Below are 17053 nucleotides of genomic sequence, written 5' to 3'. Positions count from 1 at the left end.
TCGCTGCAGCTTCAGTCATTGTCATTTTATTTCTTTCTCATCTGAACTCTAAACTCTGACACATACAGAATCAGCTTTTCTCCATGTTTTCATGCATTGTGGCACAACTTGGCACGACTTTAGACATTGTCTCTATTGGTTGCGGTGAAGTAATAATGCTCACCCAGTCAAACCTTTACTGCGACATGCATGAGTACTCCTCGCCGGCATGTTTGCATTTCCGCTGCACTATGATTGGTTCATTTGGTAACTGGTTTAGGATGAGGCAAGCAATAGAAAAGAATAGGTTTCAGAGCACAACGTGCTGCTTTGTATGTTAAAGGGGCTTTTGAGATTTTGGAGAAGTCATTGATTATATTTGTACGGTTTTTACTAAGCTAACTACCTTTAACTTAGTAAACTCCCACCGTAAGGGTGTGCTTTAACTGATGAAACTGTGTCGTACTCAGGCTCAGACATCTGATTTCTGCCTTTTACAAGTTTTATTGCACAAGCATAAGCTAACACCAGTACAGTAACCGTGCCTTTACCAGAAACCAGGTAATCAACTGAAAGACACAAAATAAACAACAATACAACATTAACAAAGCAACCCCATTAACGACAGCACATTTCAGTAATAGCCATATTTATAGCTTTAACACGTTATTTAGTCAACACAGAAACTCACCAGCTCGGCCTCATCAGTCATAACAGCAATATCAAAGAGAACAAGATCCGGCAGGTAGGATCTATGCGCGGCTGTTAATACATACCACCCCAGACTTACATAAATCACTCCGTCTTAAATGAAATTGTCATTTAAAGCAAATACGGATCTGGTTAATAATGAATCACAATAAAATAAATTGGCATGTTAGAAGATATGGGGGAAAAAACCACACAATATTGAAAGTTTCTTGTAATGAGTTATGGGAATCTTATAGATATAATAAATAATTTGCATGGGACTAATTTTGTCTTGTGAGTTCTTGTCTTCTGCTGTATTGCTGCAACAAATGGACAAAGAAGGAGAGAGAAAGTATTCCTGTCTGGTTCCCAGTGAAGTGTCAACCTTTGTATCCCTGCCCACCCTCTGCTGCTGTTTGCTAGATTCTTTGGACAATCCGTTTTTACATTTGCCCCACCCTCTTGAGGCATTGACTTAAATGGAGCAAGAAGCATCTTAAGAACCCACAGAGGACAAGGGTGCATACAGATCTCTGAAAGCAACAATGATCACTGGTTTCTTCTTTCTGCTCATAATCACGGGTAAGCAAATATTATTATATTTTAATTCAGTTAGTAATTTCAGCATTTTATTTATATACAAATATATAAATATTAAGGTTGAGACTCAAAAAATAATCTAATTAATTAATCTCGATTAATCGCATTTAATCACACAAGAAAGTCTGCCACAAAGTGCAAATGTTTTTTTTTTTCATTTAAAAGGGTTTTAGTGGGCAGTAGATTTAAATATTAGACATGAACATGAATATTTTAAACTCAAGCTCTTTTAATTTCTATGGAAAAAAAGCATTTGAACTGCATTTCAATTCAAAACAGGGAAACAAAAATATTATCCCTGGCCCAAACTAGGCAGACTTAAAATTAAAGTGCTATTTTAAGTACTGTAAGTACATTTTCAAAATGGTATTGTCTTTAAATGATAATAAGAAGGCTAGGCTAGGCTAAAACAGTGTGATCATTGATGAATTTAGTACAAAACATAACAAACCCATTGGACTCAAAATACTCCCTTGGTTGTTTACTGTCCATCTCTCTAAGCCAGTTACTTAGGCAAACTAGCATGTTCACATTTTCAGAGCTCAGGGCAGGTCTCTTTTTTGTTACTATGTGGCCTGCAAGTGAGAACAGTCTCTTGCATGGGACATAAATAGCAGGACTAATCAAATACTTTCGGGCCAGGACAGACACCTGTGGGTGGGTCCCTGCTTGACTGGACTACCACTGTGGTGGGAAGTCTGTCTCGCTGATAGTTGATTCTGCTCTGTACAAACTACAGGGCCCTGAGTTTGGAATTGCCCCGAGAGTCTGAAGACAATGAAGAGAGGAGGAGGCTCTTTGTCTTTGCTGGCTCCTTTGTGGTGGCATCTTTACAATGTTCCTGCAGCAGGGCCTCAAGGGTGGTCCAAATCTCTTCTCGCTCTCCCCTTGCAAGACACTTTAAATCCTTAAAACGTGGGTCAAGCACAGTGGGTGTTGTGGGTCTTGAGCCACTGATGGTTGAGTGTAGCTAACATTGGGATAGGGCCTTTTAGAAAGCAATCTTAAATTTCCCCATGTAGTGTGAGTAGGGATGGGTAATGGTATCCAGTGCCATTATAGCACTGGTTCTGACATAAACAGTAGTAGACCGAAAAGCAGCGCACATTTCGGTGCTTTATTTCGGTGCTTGTTTTTTCCTGAGATGTCATACACTTTGGATTCTAGCCAATCATTTTACCTTTGCAAGGATAGTAGGCGGGCCCAGGTACGTACGTTCTTTTAGAGCAGAGTTACAGATTAAAAATGCCCAAGGCGAAGCGGTCAAAAGTCTGGCTGTACTTCACAGCAAAAGATGCAAACTCAGCAGCCTGCAACAAGTGCTTTAAGCTGATACTGTGCAAAGGAGGTAACACCTCGAATTTGACAACGATAGCATTTTGTTAAAAGCACACCGGCACATCTACTGCGGGTGTGGTGCCTGTTATCAGACCCAGAGTTAGCAAAATCCCCCAAGAACCCGAAGAGGAGAGTCCTGGCCCCTAGCCCTGCCAGTGTAGCAGAAATGATGACGGATGATGATGGCAACAGCAGCCGTTCTTCTCTGGGCGAGTAGCTTAATGTTCTTTGTGTGTAATTTACGTTGAGTAGGCTAACCACGTTATTAAATTAATGCATGTAAGGCGAACTAGCAAACACCGTCGTAGTTACATGCGGCTGTCTTCTTGTTTGATGGCAGATACTCCCTTCACCCTGGCCAAAAAGGCTAAAATGACCAAAGAAAAAGTGGAAAACGGCTAAACATGAGAGGTTTTGGACAAAGTTTGTGTTTTTTCCATTGTTTAAGCACTGCTTCCAGTCAAGAGTGAGACCATATATGCCCTGTAGCTATAGAAAAGGCTAACATTGTTATCTTTTTACAAAAAAACAGCTAAACATGAGAGGTTTTTGGACAAAGTTTGTGTTCTCCATTCTTTAAGCACCGGTTTGAGCACCGTTTAAGCACCGGCACTGTTTCAAAAGTCAAATCAAATCAAATCAAAGTTTATTTATATAGCACATATTAAAACAACAGTGTTGACCATAGTGCTTCACAGTCAGTCAAAACACAAGACAATTAAAACAAACAATAAAATAGGACAACAAACAATAGGTAACAACACAATAAGCTAAAATCAGCCAACTAGTTAGAATCAAAGGCCAAAGTAAACAGATAAGTTTACCAGTTTGGCAACGGTATCGGATAAAACCTAAACAATACCCATCCCTAAGTGCGAGTCATCACCAGAGACCTCCATGGTGTGATGCAGGTGGCAGAAAGCAGGTAAAAATACTGAACATGAGACATATGTCTCACCTCCCAGAAGCTCAGTCACTAACCTGTAGTTGACAGTTCAAGAAAGTAATTATTATCCAGCGTTGAATCCCACTGTGTGGAAACATCCTGCATGAGTGACTCTTTCTGTTGCTCCAGTGTTAGGTTTATGTTAGGCACAAACCTATTGCTGGAACACCCAAGACAATTCTACTACAATGGCAAAAGCATTGGACACCAGGCAGAGCTCTTTGTGTGATCTCGTGCACGAGGGAGATAATCGAGACGAGTGCTGTTCCTGTTGCTCGAACTGTGGTCACTCTCAGTCAGCTCCCCCGTAGCACTGCTCTTTATTGAAGTTACATGAATATTCACCTACACAGGCATACATGTGAACAAAGATTACTCGTGTGTGTGTGTTGTAACAACCCTTTTGGGTTATAGCACCACTAGGGGGGGTTGCCCTACTATTGTAGTAGCTGTGGGAGTCTCCTAGTGGGTGTGTGTTGTTAGCGGCAGCCATTCTATGCTGCTCATGTTCTTTCCTCTGTAAGGAAACCTTACCGTTGTGACCAACTGGCGACGGCGACTACCATGTATGTACGGACAGAGTAGAGCCGTGGAGACCTGGCTTATGAGGTGTAATGTTGCCACACCAAATACAGGTCTGTTATTGGATTTAACCGACTGGCTTCGGGTTATTTGGCTAACCTCCACACCACATGCCCGCTGGACCTGCTAGCCGCTCCCGCCTCGCCAGACTGCTGTTACAGTGTGTGTGTGTGTGTGTGTGTGTGTGTGTGTCTGTGTGCGTATATGACCCTGATATGATAAGATATGACCCTGTGAATGACTCCCCAAAGCTGGTGTTAGGAGTCCAGCGGACCACCTACACAAAAGGCTCTTATACTTAAACAGATACCGAGTAGGTGTCCTCCCATACCATAATTCAGAAAGACAAGGTACGACCTCTCTCATGACCTTAGGATGTGTGTGTATAGAGTGCTCTGGAATGCACACAGAGTGTTTGCAGACTACTAAGGATCAGACATCCTATCAATATGCAATCGATTATATATCTCTAAACATATATGAGTATATGTTTCTAAGCATAAATGACAATCCAACAATATAAATCTGACACTCAGTCTTGCTTGCTCCTGGTGTAGTTATTTCGACTTATTAACTCGAAATTTTGAGAAAAGTAACTCGCAATTTCAAGTTAGCTCTGCCAATCAGTAATCTATGTGAATGATGTCATTTTCTTGTTAGCCAGAAGGATGTGGCGCAGAGGAATGTGCACTCAAAGCCAGATCGTCAGCTACCAATGTATAGCAACAAATTGGTGCTTTCAAGAGTATGTTTGCTGATAGTAACACCATGTGATTCAGCTAATAACACAAGGATTTCATCATTTGTGAAAGTCATGCTGAAAATACTCAGCAATTTGTGCATTCAAATCAAATCAAATCACTTTTATTGTCACAAAAAAAAAAAATCATGTCATGACTGGCTGTAATACTGGTAGCTTAGCTGTAGCATTTGTAACTAAGGGCTTCAGCTTCCGGGTAAAAAGGAAATGACACAATTCACATAGATTACTGATTTTCAATGCTAACTCAAAATTTCGAGTTACTTTTCTCGAAATTTTGAGTTATGGATTTCATTTTATTTTTTTAGTGGTGGAAACGGGCTTCCATAGAATGTAAAGTGCAATTAAATGCATTATGTTTTTTTATGCCAATGTTTTTTTTTTTAAATTTTGCCTTCATTAATAGAATTCAGATATGGCTAGATTTTATGTATTTACTCTTTTGGAAATCTGAATTGAAGGACTTCAGTTGTTTAAATTGGTATGAAATCTTATAATTACTGACTAAACCAGTCAAAATATTTAACAGTTGTAATATAAATTTGATCTAGTTTATCTATCTGGTTGAAGAATATTGAAGGAACATAAAACACAATAAAATCTTTCTGGTGGAACAGTTTGCAGACACTATGGCACAAAACAAACAAACAGACAGACTGACTATAAAAACCTAGTCAACTGTTTATTTGTATTAGCAACGCAATAGTAATCAACTGGATTGGTCAACGGAAACAGGACCCTTAGGGAAACCACTGTGGAAAGAAATATAGGAAGTAGAGAGCAGATATGAGAAGGGAAACAGGTGTTGCAAGAGGTCTGGATGCTGGGACTGGGTCAGTTGAGGAACAGCTGAAGTAGACACCATGCTTTTGCAACAAGTAGGGGTGATCAAATTGCATCCATCCATCCATCCATTCGCTTCCGCTTATCCTTTTTCAGGGTCGCGGGGGGCACTGGAGCCTATCCCAGCTGTCATAGGGCGAGAGGCGGGGTACACCCTGGACAGGTCGCCAGTCTGTCGCAGGGGAAACACACAGGAACAAACAACCATTCACACTCACATTCACTCGCACATTCACACCTGGTGGCAATTTGGATTATCCAATTAACCTAACCCCACAAGTTGCATGTCTTTGGACAGTGGGAGGAAGCCGGAGTACCCGGAGGGAACCCACGCAAACACGGGGAGAACATGCAAACTCCGATCAAATTGCAGTTAAACAAAAATAGTGCATTAGAAAAAGATGGTAGTTGAAAGATAGTCGTGTGGTTAATGTGCAATGTATGAAGGTATTTGGAACTTTCATACTTCTATTTTGTAGTCTACTATGTGCAAAATGAGCTCTATGTAAAAGTATATTTAATGAGCCATTTTGCATTATTAAACATATTGTGGTGTATTGAAAGCGGCTAGATGTAATGTGTCCTCATGCTCATGGAACATTGTGTTTGTTGTTGAATTAAAGGGAATTCTGTTTACTGTATCTGTTAGCTGATATAGTTTTACTACTGCCCATCCCATAGTTTCTTTTGTGACCTATGTTTTGTTTTGGAAAGGAAATATTGCACCATGAGTGTATTTTTTTGCAGTTTTGATGATCCTCCTTTGAAGCACAGTGTCACAAGATGTCCAAATGTGAAATAAATGGCATCAGCTTGTTGCTGTGTAAGGGTTGAAGTGACATCTCAAGTACAGTATGAGTCTTTCAGTATGAGTTCTTTCGTTTGTTATTCCTCAGGACACTAAAACATGTTATTGCTTATATATGTCCAGCGGTGGCTGTTTATTAAAATTCCCAGGTCTGTTTCCAAATCTTGAAATCAGTTTGGTTTGGTTTGGTTATTTGATCCTTTCCATTTGGCGGAGTCACTTATTTATTTTAATTGTAAGCTGAAAACTCTATTTAATAGATTGTTTCTGTTTTTCTCGTCATGTGTTCTTTCAGTTCATCTATAATTATAACCAACACTTATGCACCTAATTTTGAACATATGTATAACTTGAACTTCTTTTATGTTCTTTTATGTCAGGTGGACATGTCTCTAATGTAGAGCTACCAGATGCTGAAAGCAATGGGACAATTACTGGAGGTATTATTAATTTATTCTCTCAAAGCTTATTCAGTGGATTTCAGTTACATTTGTCTAAAATCAACATGGATATGCAAAAACAGTATGTACATGAGACGTTTACTGTTTTTCCATTGTCATGTCTACGTCCCTGAGTTTATAAAGTGTATTTTTTTTAACAAAGGAATAAATGGTATTAACATACAAACATGTGACAAAGAAACCTGATACATTAAACCTTAGAAATGAAGATGTTGTAGATGCTGTATCTTTTATTTTTAAGGTGTAACATAACAAAAAAAGAAAAATCATATAGTCCATACCAGGTTCTAACGTTAATTAAACAAAACATCAGATGAACAAAAGCACATGATATTACACCATATTCTGCTAATTATGAGTTCTGCCATAATGAAATCATGCCTTCCTGAGGTGATTGATCTAAAATATAAAACAATTTTAGACATGGCCTCTTAGTCAACAAAACGTCCTGTGCATAGTGCGGATGTACATCAGCTTTGATGGATGTAAACATCCAGTGAGCATGTGGTTTTTTGTTGTTTTGTTTTTTATTGAAAATCAGAAATGAAAGCACAGACGTTGTCTACTGTTATTTCTTGAATTAAATCTCTGATGGAGAATGCATTTTGATATCATTTCAGATAACGAGGATGAAGAGGAGAAAGTCTGTAATTTTCAGGATATTGCCAAACACCTGAATCTGAAAAAAGACGAAATGAAATACGTTTTGAGCCGGCCCATTAAAAACAACAAAAATCATACAGAAGTGTTTATTGAATTAGAACTCTATGCCATCTTAGATATGGTAATTTGTTTGGGCAATCTTTTATTATCAATGATTTTGTGTGTGTGTGTGTGTGTGTGTGTGTGTGTGTGTGTGTGTGTGTGTGTGTGTGTGTGTGTGTGGATATGTTTTCTTGCTCATGAAACATAATGTCACAGCACTCATCCACAAAAGAACAACTCGTTATTATTGTTGTTATTATTACTTACTCTGGCTTGTGTTTCTTGCCACGTCTTGCCTGTCTTTGGTCCATGTCTTTATATTATTATTATCATTATTAGTAGTAGTAGTAGTAATAATAATAACAATAATTATATTGCTGCATGAGGAGTTGGCTTGGAGACAGCTTGCACTTCAGCAGAAACTGTCTTTTTACCAGCAAAGGATATTTGCTGAGGCATTAGCTGATATGAGCTAACATTAGCTAATCTGAGTGTAGTTGAGCTTGACATGAGTCTGCCTAAATGCACACTATGTTCAAATTCTTTATTTACAGAGAGAAATTGACCAGACCTTAATTACTTACATTTGGGTTGATTTGGTGAGTTTTCTCTTAAATATATCATAGGTATATGTGGTTTTCCCTGTATTGTTAAAATTCTGATTATTTGTTTCAATTATTAATTTTATTTGTTTTTCATCATCTCTTCCCATCTCTTTGCCTTTTTGTACCCTTGAGTGTAGAGTTGGCACAATGAGTACATTAAATGGAATCCAGATGATTTCTGTGGAATTACAAATATAACAATTCCTACTTCATATCTGTGGATGCCAGATATAACTATTGAAGAGATGTAAGTTTGACATATACAATATGCCCATAAACTCACACTTACATATAATCATTTTATAATTATATATTTATAAATATATGAAAATGTTTTCTTTATTGTAATTCATGAAATAATTTACAAATTGAAGAAGGAAAAATAGCAAAGACATGGTTAGAAATAACCATTTTTACTTAAAATAACTTTATTCAAACAGAGACACACGATTTGAGCAATTATCGGCTGTCTGTTGAATTTATAGGCAGTTCATCTCAAGCTGTTTTGAAGCACCTTTCACAAGTTGGATTGGTTTAAAAGGCAGTTCACACACTATATTGCCCAAAGTATTAATTTGCCCATCCAAATCACTGAACTCAGTTGATCCAATGACTTCCATGGCCATGTGTGTAAAAAATTGAGCAACTAAACAAGCAGACTGTTTCCAATCTGCTCTGACGAACTCAGTGCATTTCACTACGGTACCATAATAGGATTCCACTTGTTCAACAAGTCCAAATAAAAATTTCCTTGTTACTAATTATTCCCCAGTCAACTGTTTTATAACAAAGTAGGAACAACTGCAACTAAAATCACATAGGGAGGGGAGGTAAGCAGATGCTGAGGCACATAGTACGCAGATGTCACAACCTTTTATGCAGATTAAATGCTACAGACCTCCATACTTCATGTGACCTTCAGGAAAGCTCGACAACAGGGCTTTCCAGTGCAGCTTTCCAGTTGCTGCTTCCAGCTCAGCACAACACATGCAGCTCTCCTGTCAGGTCCCAGCATCCTTTTGAAATGGGAAAGGTATGATCAGGTGATGGAGAATAGCCGTGTGCATCATCCTCCTCTGACACCACACCCCGAACCCACGGATCCACCCCTCATTTGAACTTAAAAAAATATATATATTTCAACAAAATCGATTACGATTGGATTTTAAATCATATTGGATATTGGATCATATAATGGAAGATGATTCAGGATACAATAGCAATGACAAAGTACAACACATTTTGTGTTTGTGTCAGGAGGGGGGGGGGGGGATTTCTTGTAAAACAGAGATGGGCCTGGAAAAAAAGGTTTCAGAACCACTGGCTAGTCAATGGTATCTCTCCACCTCTATTACTAGCAGATTTTACTAAGGTAAAATAAGATATGGCTGCAGTCATAATAAATAGTAATTTATAGCAACATGCAAACTATTTTCCATAGTATGATAATACATTGTTTTCATTACTATCATATTCTTTCATACAGGACAGAAAAGGATAAAGCCTCTCCGAGTCCATATCTCAGCATTGGCTCAGATGGCTGGGTTGAGTTCAGGAATGACCAGGTGGTGCTAAGCACCTGCAAGATGCATGTTTACAAATTTCCTTTTGACACCCAGAGCTGCAACCTCTCCTTCAGGTCTATCGTGCACAATGGTGAGTCCATAACAGTTTCTGTTTACATGTCCTTTGTATGGTCTCAAAAGCACAACATTAGATATCTTAACATACACTGCCCAGCCAAAAGGAGGGAATTTGCACTTATTTTGGACCAAGATGTTAGAATTGGACAACTATGTGAAAAGGAATTAAGAATTTCCAAAGAGTAACATGAAACCCTTGAACTGCTATAGAGAGACGTACAAATAAGCTGGATCCAGTTCTGCTTAATATTAGTTTTACCTTGTTAACTCGACAGGAAAAATCACAGGCTCTCAAATCATAAATAGCACCTTTAGAGAATTTTACTATGAATTATATAACAGTAATAAGGAAAAATATTTAAAAGAAATAGAAAACTTTCTCAATAACATCACACTAACATCATTACCAAAGGAACAGGCAGAACAACAGAATCTTAGACACCCCACTTTCAACCGCAGAATAAGAAAGAGCACTACAAAAAATGTCAAACAATAAAGTACCTATTCCTTGTTGGTCTGCTTACATTTATATAATTTGTCCTTTTTTCACATTTGTTTTTATATTCAATTTCAGATAAGGAAATATATTTACAGTATTCAGTGGTCAGCGAATGGTCTGATAAGCTGATGTACATGCAGTATGAGTGGCTGCCCATCACCGTGTCAGTCAAAAACGACGTTGTCAAACGTTTTGGATTCAATCAAACTGCGGTCATTTACACTGTAAGTATTTCTGGAAACAGAAACAGAAAAGAAAACTCTTTCTTTTCCCTTTATCCATCTACTCTAGCCACCTGGTTTCAGGTCAAGCACCGATCATGTTTATTCACAGCAGGTGATGGATGTGCTGAACCATGCTGCTGTGTTTGGCCAGTTCAGCAATAGGGCAGTCTTTGAGTTTGCAATGGACAATATGCTATGATGTACTTCAATTAAAATAATTTTTAGTCATCAGATTTATCAACCATATCATTTAAAGTTATCATAATGTGCAGTATATATTTGGGAGTGTGTAGGATCAATAATAAAAGTATGTGTGAAAACAATAATCACAAACAGTGAACAAATTGTCCTATACAATAAATAAATAAAAAGATATCTAATTTGTCAAACATTGTCACATGCACTCTATCCTTTGGCTGTGGATTTATCAGCCATCCAGTTTCACTAAAACAATACAGGATCATTTATGCACAGTATATTGTACACTATAATCTGAAAATCAGGTAGTCTCCCTTATTTTAACCATTGCTAACAACGAGTTATCATTGTTAATGTGAGGTTTAAAGGACTTGTATTCGGCTTTAATGGAAGTCAGGTTTTACTTTTCATACTTTATACCTAATTTTTAAATAACAATTTCATTTGTAGTGATATTTTTCACAGTGTTGTTTATTTCCTAAAGGAGTTGTTTGAATTCCTACATCACTTGTCACTGACAGCTAATAGCAAATATTTTTTGGAATATTTATTTAACTATAGAATAGAATAGAATTCAACTTTATTCTCATTGCACATGTCACAAGTAGAAGGCAATGAAATGCAGTTTGCATCCATCCAGAAGTGCCTTAGCCATGATATAGCTATATTACAAAATATATATTAGATATACTATAGATATATAAATATATTACAGAAATGGGTCTGTTATAGGTATGTTACAATGTACACGGTATGAAGGTATGTTATGAATATGCTATAACTATAAGTATATACAGGCTGTAGTGGTGTACAAGCTATGTACAGGCTATGAACAGGATCTAAATATGAAAACTATACAGAAATATGAAATAAAAAAAGCTATACAGAATATGAACTATGCAAGTTATAAACCATTGTAGAATTAAAATTATCGTATGGTACAGAATGATTGTCCATACAGCATTTACAGTAGTGCAGTTAAGATAAGCGAAATGTGCGGATAATTTCTACAGTGGCTATGTAAAGTGCTAGTGGTTGTGAGTGGTGGTTCAGTCCATGTTATTATTGTGTGTATGAGGGTACAGTTGTCCATTTGTTTGTTTTTGTCCATTATGTGTGTGTAGGTGGTTGTGGGTGTGTGTATGTTCAGTCCATGAGTTTAACGTGGGTCAGATGTCAGGAGGCAGAGTTCAGGACTCTGACAGCTGTGGGGAAGAAGCTGTTCCGGTACCTGGTGGTGTTAGTCCGGAGGCTCCTGTAGCGCCTCCCAGAGGGCAGGAGGGTGAAGAGTGGTGATGTGATGGGTGACTGGGGTCTTTGATGATTTTCCCAGCCCCTTTCAGACACCGCTTCCTGTAGATGTCATTTATGGCAGGAAGTGGTTCTCCATCGATGCGCTGGGCAGTTTTCACAACCCTCTGCAACACCTTCCGGTCCGAGGCAGAGCAGTTCCCATACCAGACTGTTATACAGTTGGTCAGGATGCTCTCGATGGTGCAGCGATAGAAGTTCACCAGGATGTCTGAAGACAGGTGGTTTTTCCTAAGAGTTCTCAGGAAGAAGAGGCGCTGGTGAGCCTTCTTGACCAGCTTGGAGCAGTTGGTCATCCAGATAAGATCCTCAGAGATGTGGACTCCCAGGAACTTGAAGCTGCTCACACGCTCCACAGCCATCCCTTTAATGTAGATGGGTGGATGTGGGTCAGCATTCCTCCTGTAGTCCACGATGAGCTCCTTGGTCTTCTCGGTGTTGAGCAGCAGGTTGTTTGTGTCGCACCACTCAGCCAGACGATCCACCTCCTCCCTGTAGGCGGCCTCATTGTTGTCATTAATGAGGCCAATCACCGTGGTGTCATCTGCAAACTTAATGATGGTGTTGGAACCATCAGCAGGTCTGCAGTCGTGGGTGAAGAGGGAGTAGAGGAAAGGGCTCATCACACAGCCTTGTGGTACACTGGTGTTCATTGTGCTTGTAGATGAGCAGTGGTTATCCAGCCAGACATGTTAGGGGCGGTTGGTCATTAAGATGACCAAGAAGTACATTTTTGCAATTTTTCAGCCAGGTAGGAGTGCATAAAGGTGAAGAAGTCCATGTGGAGTGCAGCGTTAATTTGTCAAACGTCACTGCACGCCACTGCCTTATATACAGTTGTGTTCAAAATAATAGCAGTGTGTTTTAAAATGTGAGTAAAGCTCAAAATCCACATAATATTTTTTTTTCCCTTCATTGGGAACACTACACATTATATTTTTCATCAAAACATGAAGAAAAATGTATCAATATTTCAATTACTTGTCTGCATTTTTTCATTACAAACTCAAACATTTACTCAATAAACTGTAAATATATGTTAAGATTTAGCATTCCTTTGTATCACTAAACTAATATTTAGTTGTATAACCACTGTTTTTGAGAACTGGTTCACATCTGTGCTGCATGGAGTTGATCAACCTCTGGCACCTGTAAACACGTATGCCAGCCCAGGATGATTTGACAACCTTCCACAATTCCTCTGCATTTCTAGGTTTTGCCTCAGAAAAGCATTTTTGATGTCACTCCACAAGTTTTCTATTGGATTAAGGTCCAGGGATTGGGCTGGCCACTTCATAACCTTAATTTTGTTGGTCTGGAACCAAGATGCTGCTCAATTACTGGTGTGTTTGGGGTCGTTGTGTTGTTGAAACACCTGTTTCGAGGGCATTTCATTTTCAGCATAAGGCAGCATGACCTCTTCAAGAATTTTGATATAAGCAAACTGATCCATGATCCCTGGTATGAGATAAATAGGCCCGACACCATAGTAAAAGAAACAGCCCCATATCACGATGCTTGCACCACCATGTTTCACGGTCTTCAGAGTGTAGTGTGACTTGAATTCAGTGTTTCGGGGTCGTCTGACAAACTGTCTGCAGCCCTTGGACCCAAAAAGAACAACCTTTCATCAGTTCCACAAAATGTTTCTCTATTTCTCTTTAGGCCAGTTATATGTTCTTTGGCAAATTGTATCCTCTTCAGGTCTTCTGCTTTTTTAACAGGGGAACTTTGCGGGGGCTTCTTGCCTATAGATTAACCTCTCACAAGCGTCCTCTAATTGTGACGGTACTCACAGGTAACTTCAGACCGTCTCTGAGCTCCCTGGCTGAGTGATTCTGGCTATTGTTCGATCCATTTGAACAATAGTAGTAGTATTAAGTTTTCTTCCACATCTCTCTGGTTTGGCTTTCCATTTGAAAGCATTGGAGATCATTTCAGCTGAGCAGCCTATCATTTTCTGCACTTCTTTATGTTTTCCCCTCTCCAATCAACATTTTGATTAAAGCATGCTGTTCTTCTGAACAATGTCTGGCACGACCCATCTTTCTAAGGTTTTCAGAGAATATTGCATGTACAACATGTGCTGGCTTCATCCTTAAATAAGGGCCACATGAATGACACCTGTTTCTTCACATAATGAATGACCTCACTGGTTGGACACCACACTTCTATTATTGTGAACACGCCCCTTTCACTTAATTATTCAATTACACAGACTCAGGTGCATTCATATCGTGAATGTTGAGTCTGTTGGTTTCTCTGACTTTACTACACCTACTAGTAAATTAGTTGCCATGTAATAAAATGATTCATATCAAAAACACTGATTGATCTGATTTGTCATGTTGGACTGCTATTATTTTGAACACAACTGTACATCCTGTGGTGGTGTTACAGACACGCAAAACAACATTAATAACACTGCATGGTTTGGCACATTTACACCACCCAAAACTTCTCACGAAACTCCTTTCTCTTTAGTATTTGAATACAAATTCACATAATACTTCTTTGAGTATAAATCTGTTTCGATTGTACCTAACCACCTGGGGAAACAAAATCACAGATTACCATGAAGAGGAGGTCTGTCCTCTACGTTGCCAATTTCATCCTGCCAGTGCTCTTCTTCTTGCTTCTGGACTTATCCTCCTTCCTGATCTCAGACACTGGGGGTGAGAAACTCAGCTTCAAGGTCACTGTCCTGCTTGCTGTCACAGTGATGCAGCTTCTTCTCAATGACATTCTGCCCAGCTCTTCAGACAGTGTTCCACTTATAGGTAAGGAAGTGTGTTTGACTGCACATATAGTCAATAGTTATTTGTCCACAAATTTAATAATACTGTCTGCCCTCCTCAGCTGTCTACTGCATTGGAATTTTTGCTCTGATGCTGCTCAGCCTCCTGGAGGCAATTTTGGTCAAGCATCTGATTGAAAAGGATTCTGCAGTTGAAGATGAGACAGATGGAGACCGAAGCCTGGGGGAGAACTCTGGGAACAACCAGGGCAGCCACAACTTCTACAGCTGTTTTAGAGGTGAGTAGTAATATAGCTATAGCTTTTTGCCCCCCCACCCACCCCACCCGCTTCCCCCTCCGCGTCCATGTGTGCGCTGAACGGACTTTTTGCGCGCGAACGGACTTTCTTGCGCGTGAACGGACTTGTGAGTTCAGAGGTCATATGTGTTTACATGTGTTTAATAGCGTTTTATTTAATGAAACCATTATGTGTTTTAATTAAACTCTTTTTTAAAGGATTGTATAGGTCTCAGAGTTCTGTTATTTAGACATAGATGATTTAATTTAACTAGTTTAGGGGTATTTTTCTTTAGGGCTCTGAAACACGCAGAGGCTAATAGTTTTTAAACAGAAAGTTTTTTCCACCTTCTAAAAACACATTTTCACACACAGAGGCTAATAGTTTCAAACAGAATACCACAAACAGCAGGCATTCCTTTAGAAATAAACAGGGATTCTTAATTCTGCAACAGCTAGACAGAGGGGGGTTACAGTTAGACCCCCTACAGTCAGCAGAAGAGGTCATCCTTATCAAGAGCATCTCAATTGTACTGCCATAGTTTTCAATACAAACAGTCTCCTTTATCTTATGGCAGAGGTCCATCGGTGCCACCATACACTTTCTACTGACCATCCTCCAAACAGGCATCACCTTTTGTTTACACCTTTATCTCTGCATCTCAGAGGTCACCTGAAACAAGCCCCACATCTATATAAAATACCCTAATCAGCCACACTCACTGAGGGCCGGCGGTGCCAGGTCCATCGGTGCCACCATTACACTTTCACCTTTTATCATGCCATTACACTTTCTACTGACCATCCTCCAAACAGGCATCACCTTTTGTTTACACCTTTATCTCTGCATCTCAGAGGCCAGCTGAAACCAAGCCCCACACCTATATAAAAAAACGCCCTAATCAAACACCCTGTATTTTTCCTCACTACTTCACATCGGTCCTTGAGAGCATAACACTTTCGTTCATCAGCACGAGCATTTTACTTTTAATTTAACTAGTTTAGGGGTATTTTGCTTTTTTCTTTAGGGCTCTGAAACACACAGAGGCTATTAGTTTTCAAACAGTGTCACAAATAACATGTATTCCTTTAGAAATAAACTGTGATACTTCTAAAAACAAACAAACACATATTCTTTCCTCATGACTAGCCAATTCGCCATTTTATTTAAATATCTGAATTTTCGGAATGATGATCCAAGCGGGACACAGAGGCTGCTAGTTTAATGCACCAGAATGCAAATATAAATAAAAGCATGACTATCCTGACAGCCTAGCTGCAGCGACACCTTTCTTTCAGACGGATGCCTGGATGTGCGTTGGAGCCGACTGTGCTACCCGCACACAGCGTTTCTGACCTACGGGCGCTGCTTATACAACAGAGAAAAGCAACAATACAGCGTGTTTCTCTGCTCCAAGACATCGGTGGGCCTTTCACACGGTAAGCATGTCTGTTATACCCAGCACATAAATGTCTGTATGTCAGTGCTGATTATACAAACCCTGTTTAAAATGTGACACATATGTTGTCCGAAAACAAATCCTCTAAATTTGCAAAGTTACTGATTTAAAAATATATTTTCGAATTTTTAGTTGCATGTCAAACACACGATAGACTCTTGAGCGTATTTATTTATATAGCTACATTCACAACGGTACAACCATGCTAAATAAAAGATACCCAAGCACCAAAGCACTCTAATGCAAGCCTCTAAACTACATGTTGATAAGTGCATGAAGTGTACCTCTACAGCTGAAAACAGTATGTATCCGCACTCTGAGGGTCTGCTGAATTGTTTTTAATATTGCGCTTTTTCACGAACTGCA

General features: G+C 39.1%; 1 protein-coding gene across 1 annotated transcript; it reads left to right on the top strand.

Moving 5' to 3' along the window:
* The first annotated feature begins 1193 nt into the window (after window positions 1–1193).
* Window positions 1194–15904, top strand: LOC116325976 (5-hydroxytryptamine receptor 3A-like). The gene is made up of 10 exons (XM_039616779.1): window positions 1194–1251; window positions 6927–6986; window positions 7628–7791; window positions 8267–8311; window positions 8455–8564; window positions 9804–9973; window positions 10535–10683; window positions 14762–14972; window positions 15052–15228; window positions 15894–15904. Exons 1-10 carry the CDS (start codon window positions 1215–1217, stop codon window positions 15902–15904), a joined length of 1134 nt encoding a protein of 377 aa, XP_039472713.1. The 5' UTR covers window positions 1194–1214.
* Window positions 15905–17053: the final 1149 nt, after the last annotated feature.

Source organism: Oreochromis aureus, linkage group 8 (genome assembly GCF_013358895.1).
Source record: "Oreochromis aureus strain Israel breed Guangdong linkage group 8, ZZ_aureus, whole genome shotgun sequence".
In the NCBI taxonomy this organism is placed as follows: domain Eukaryota; kingdom Metazoa; phylum Chordata; class Actinopteri; order Cichliformes; family Cichlidae; genus Oreochromis; species Oreochromis aureus.
The sequence above is the reverse complement of the archived record's forward strand: the minus strand, read 5'-3'. Positions and strand labels throughout refer to the sequence as shown.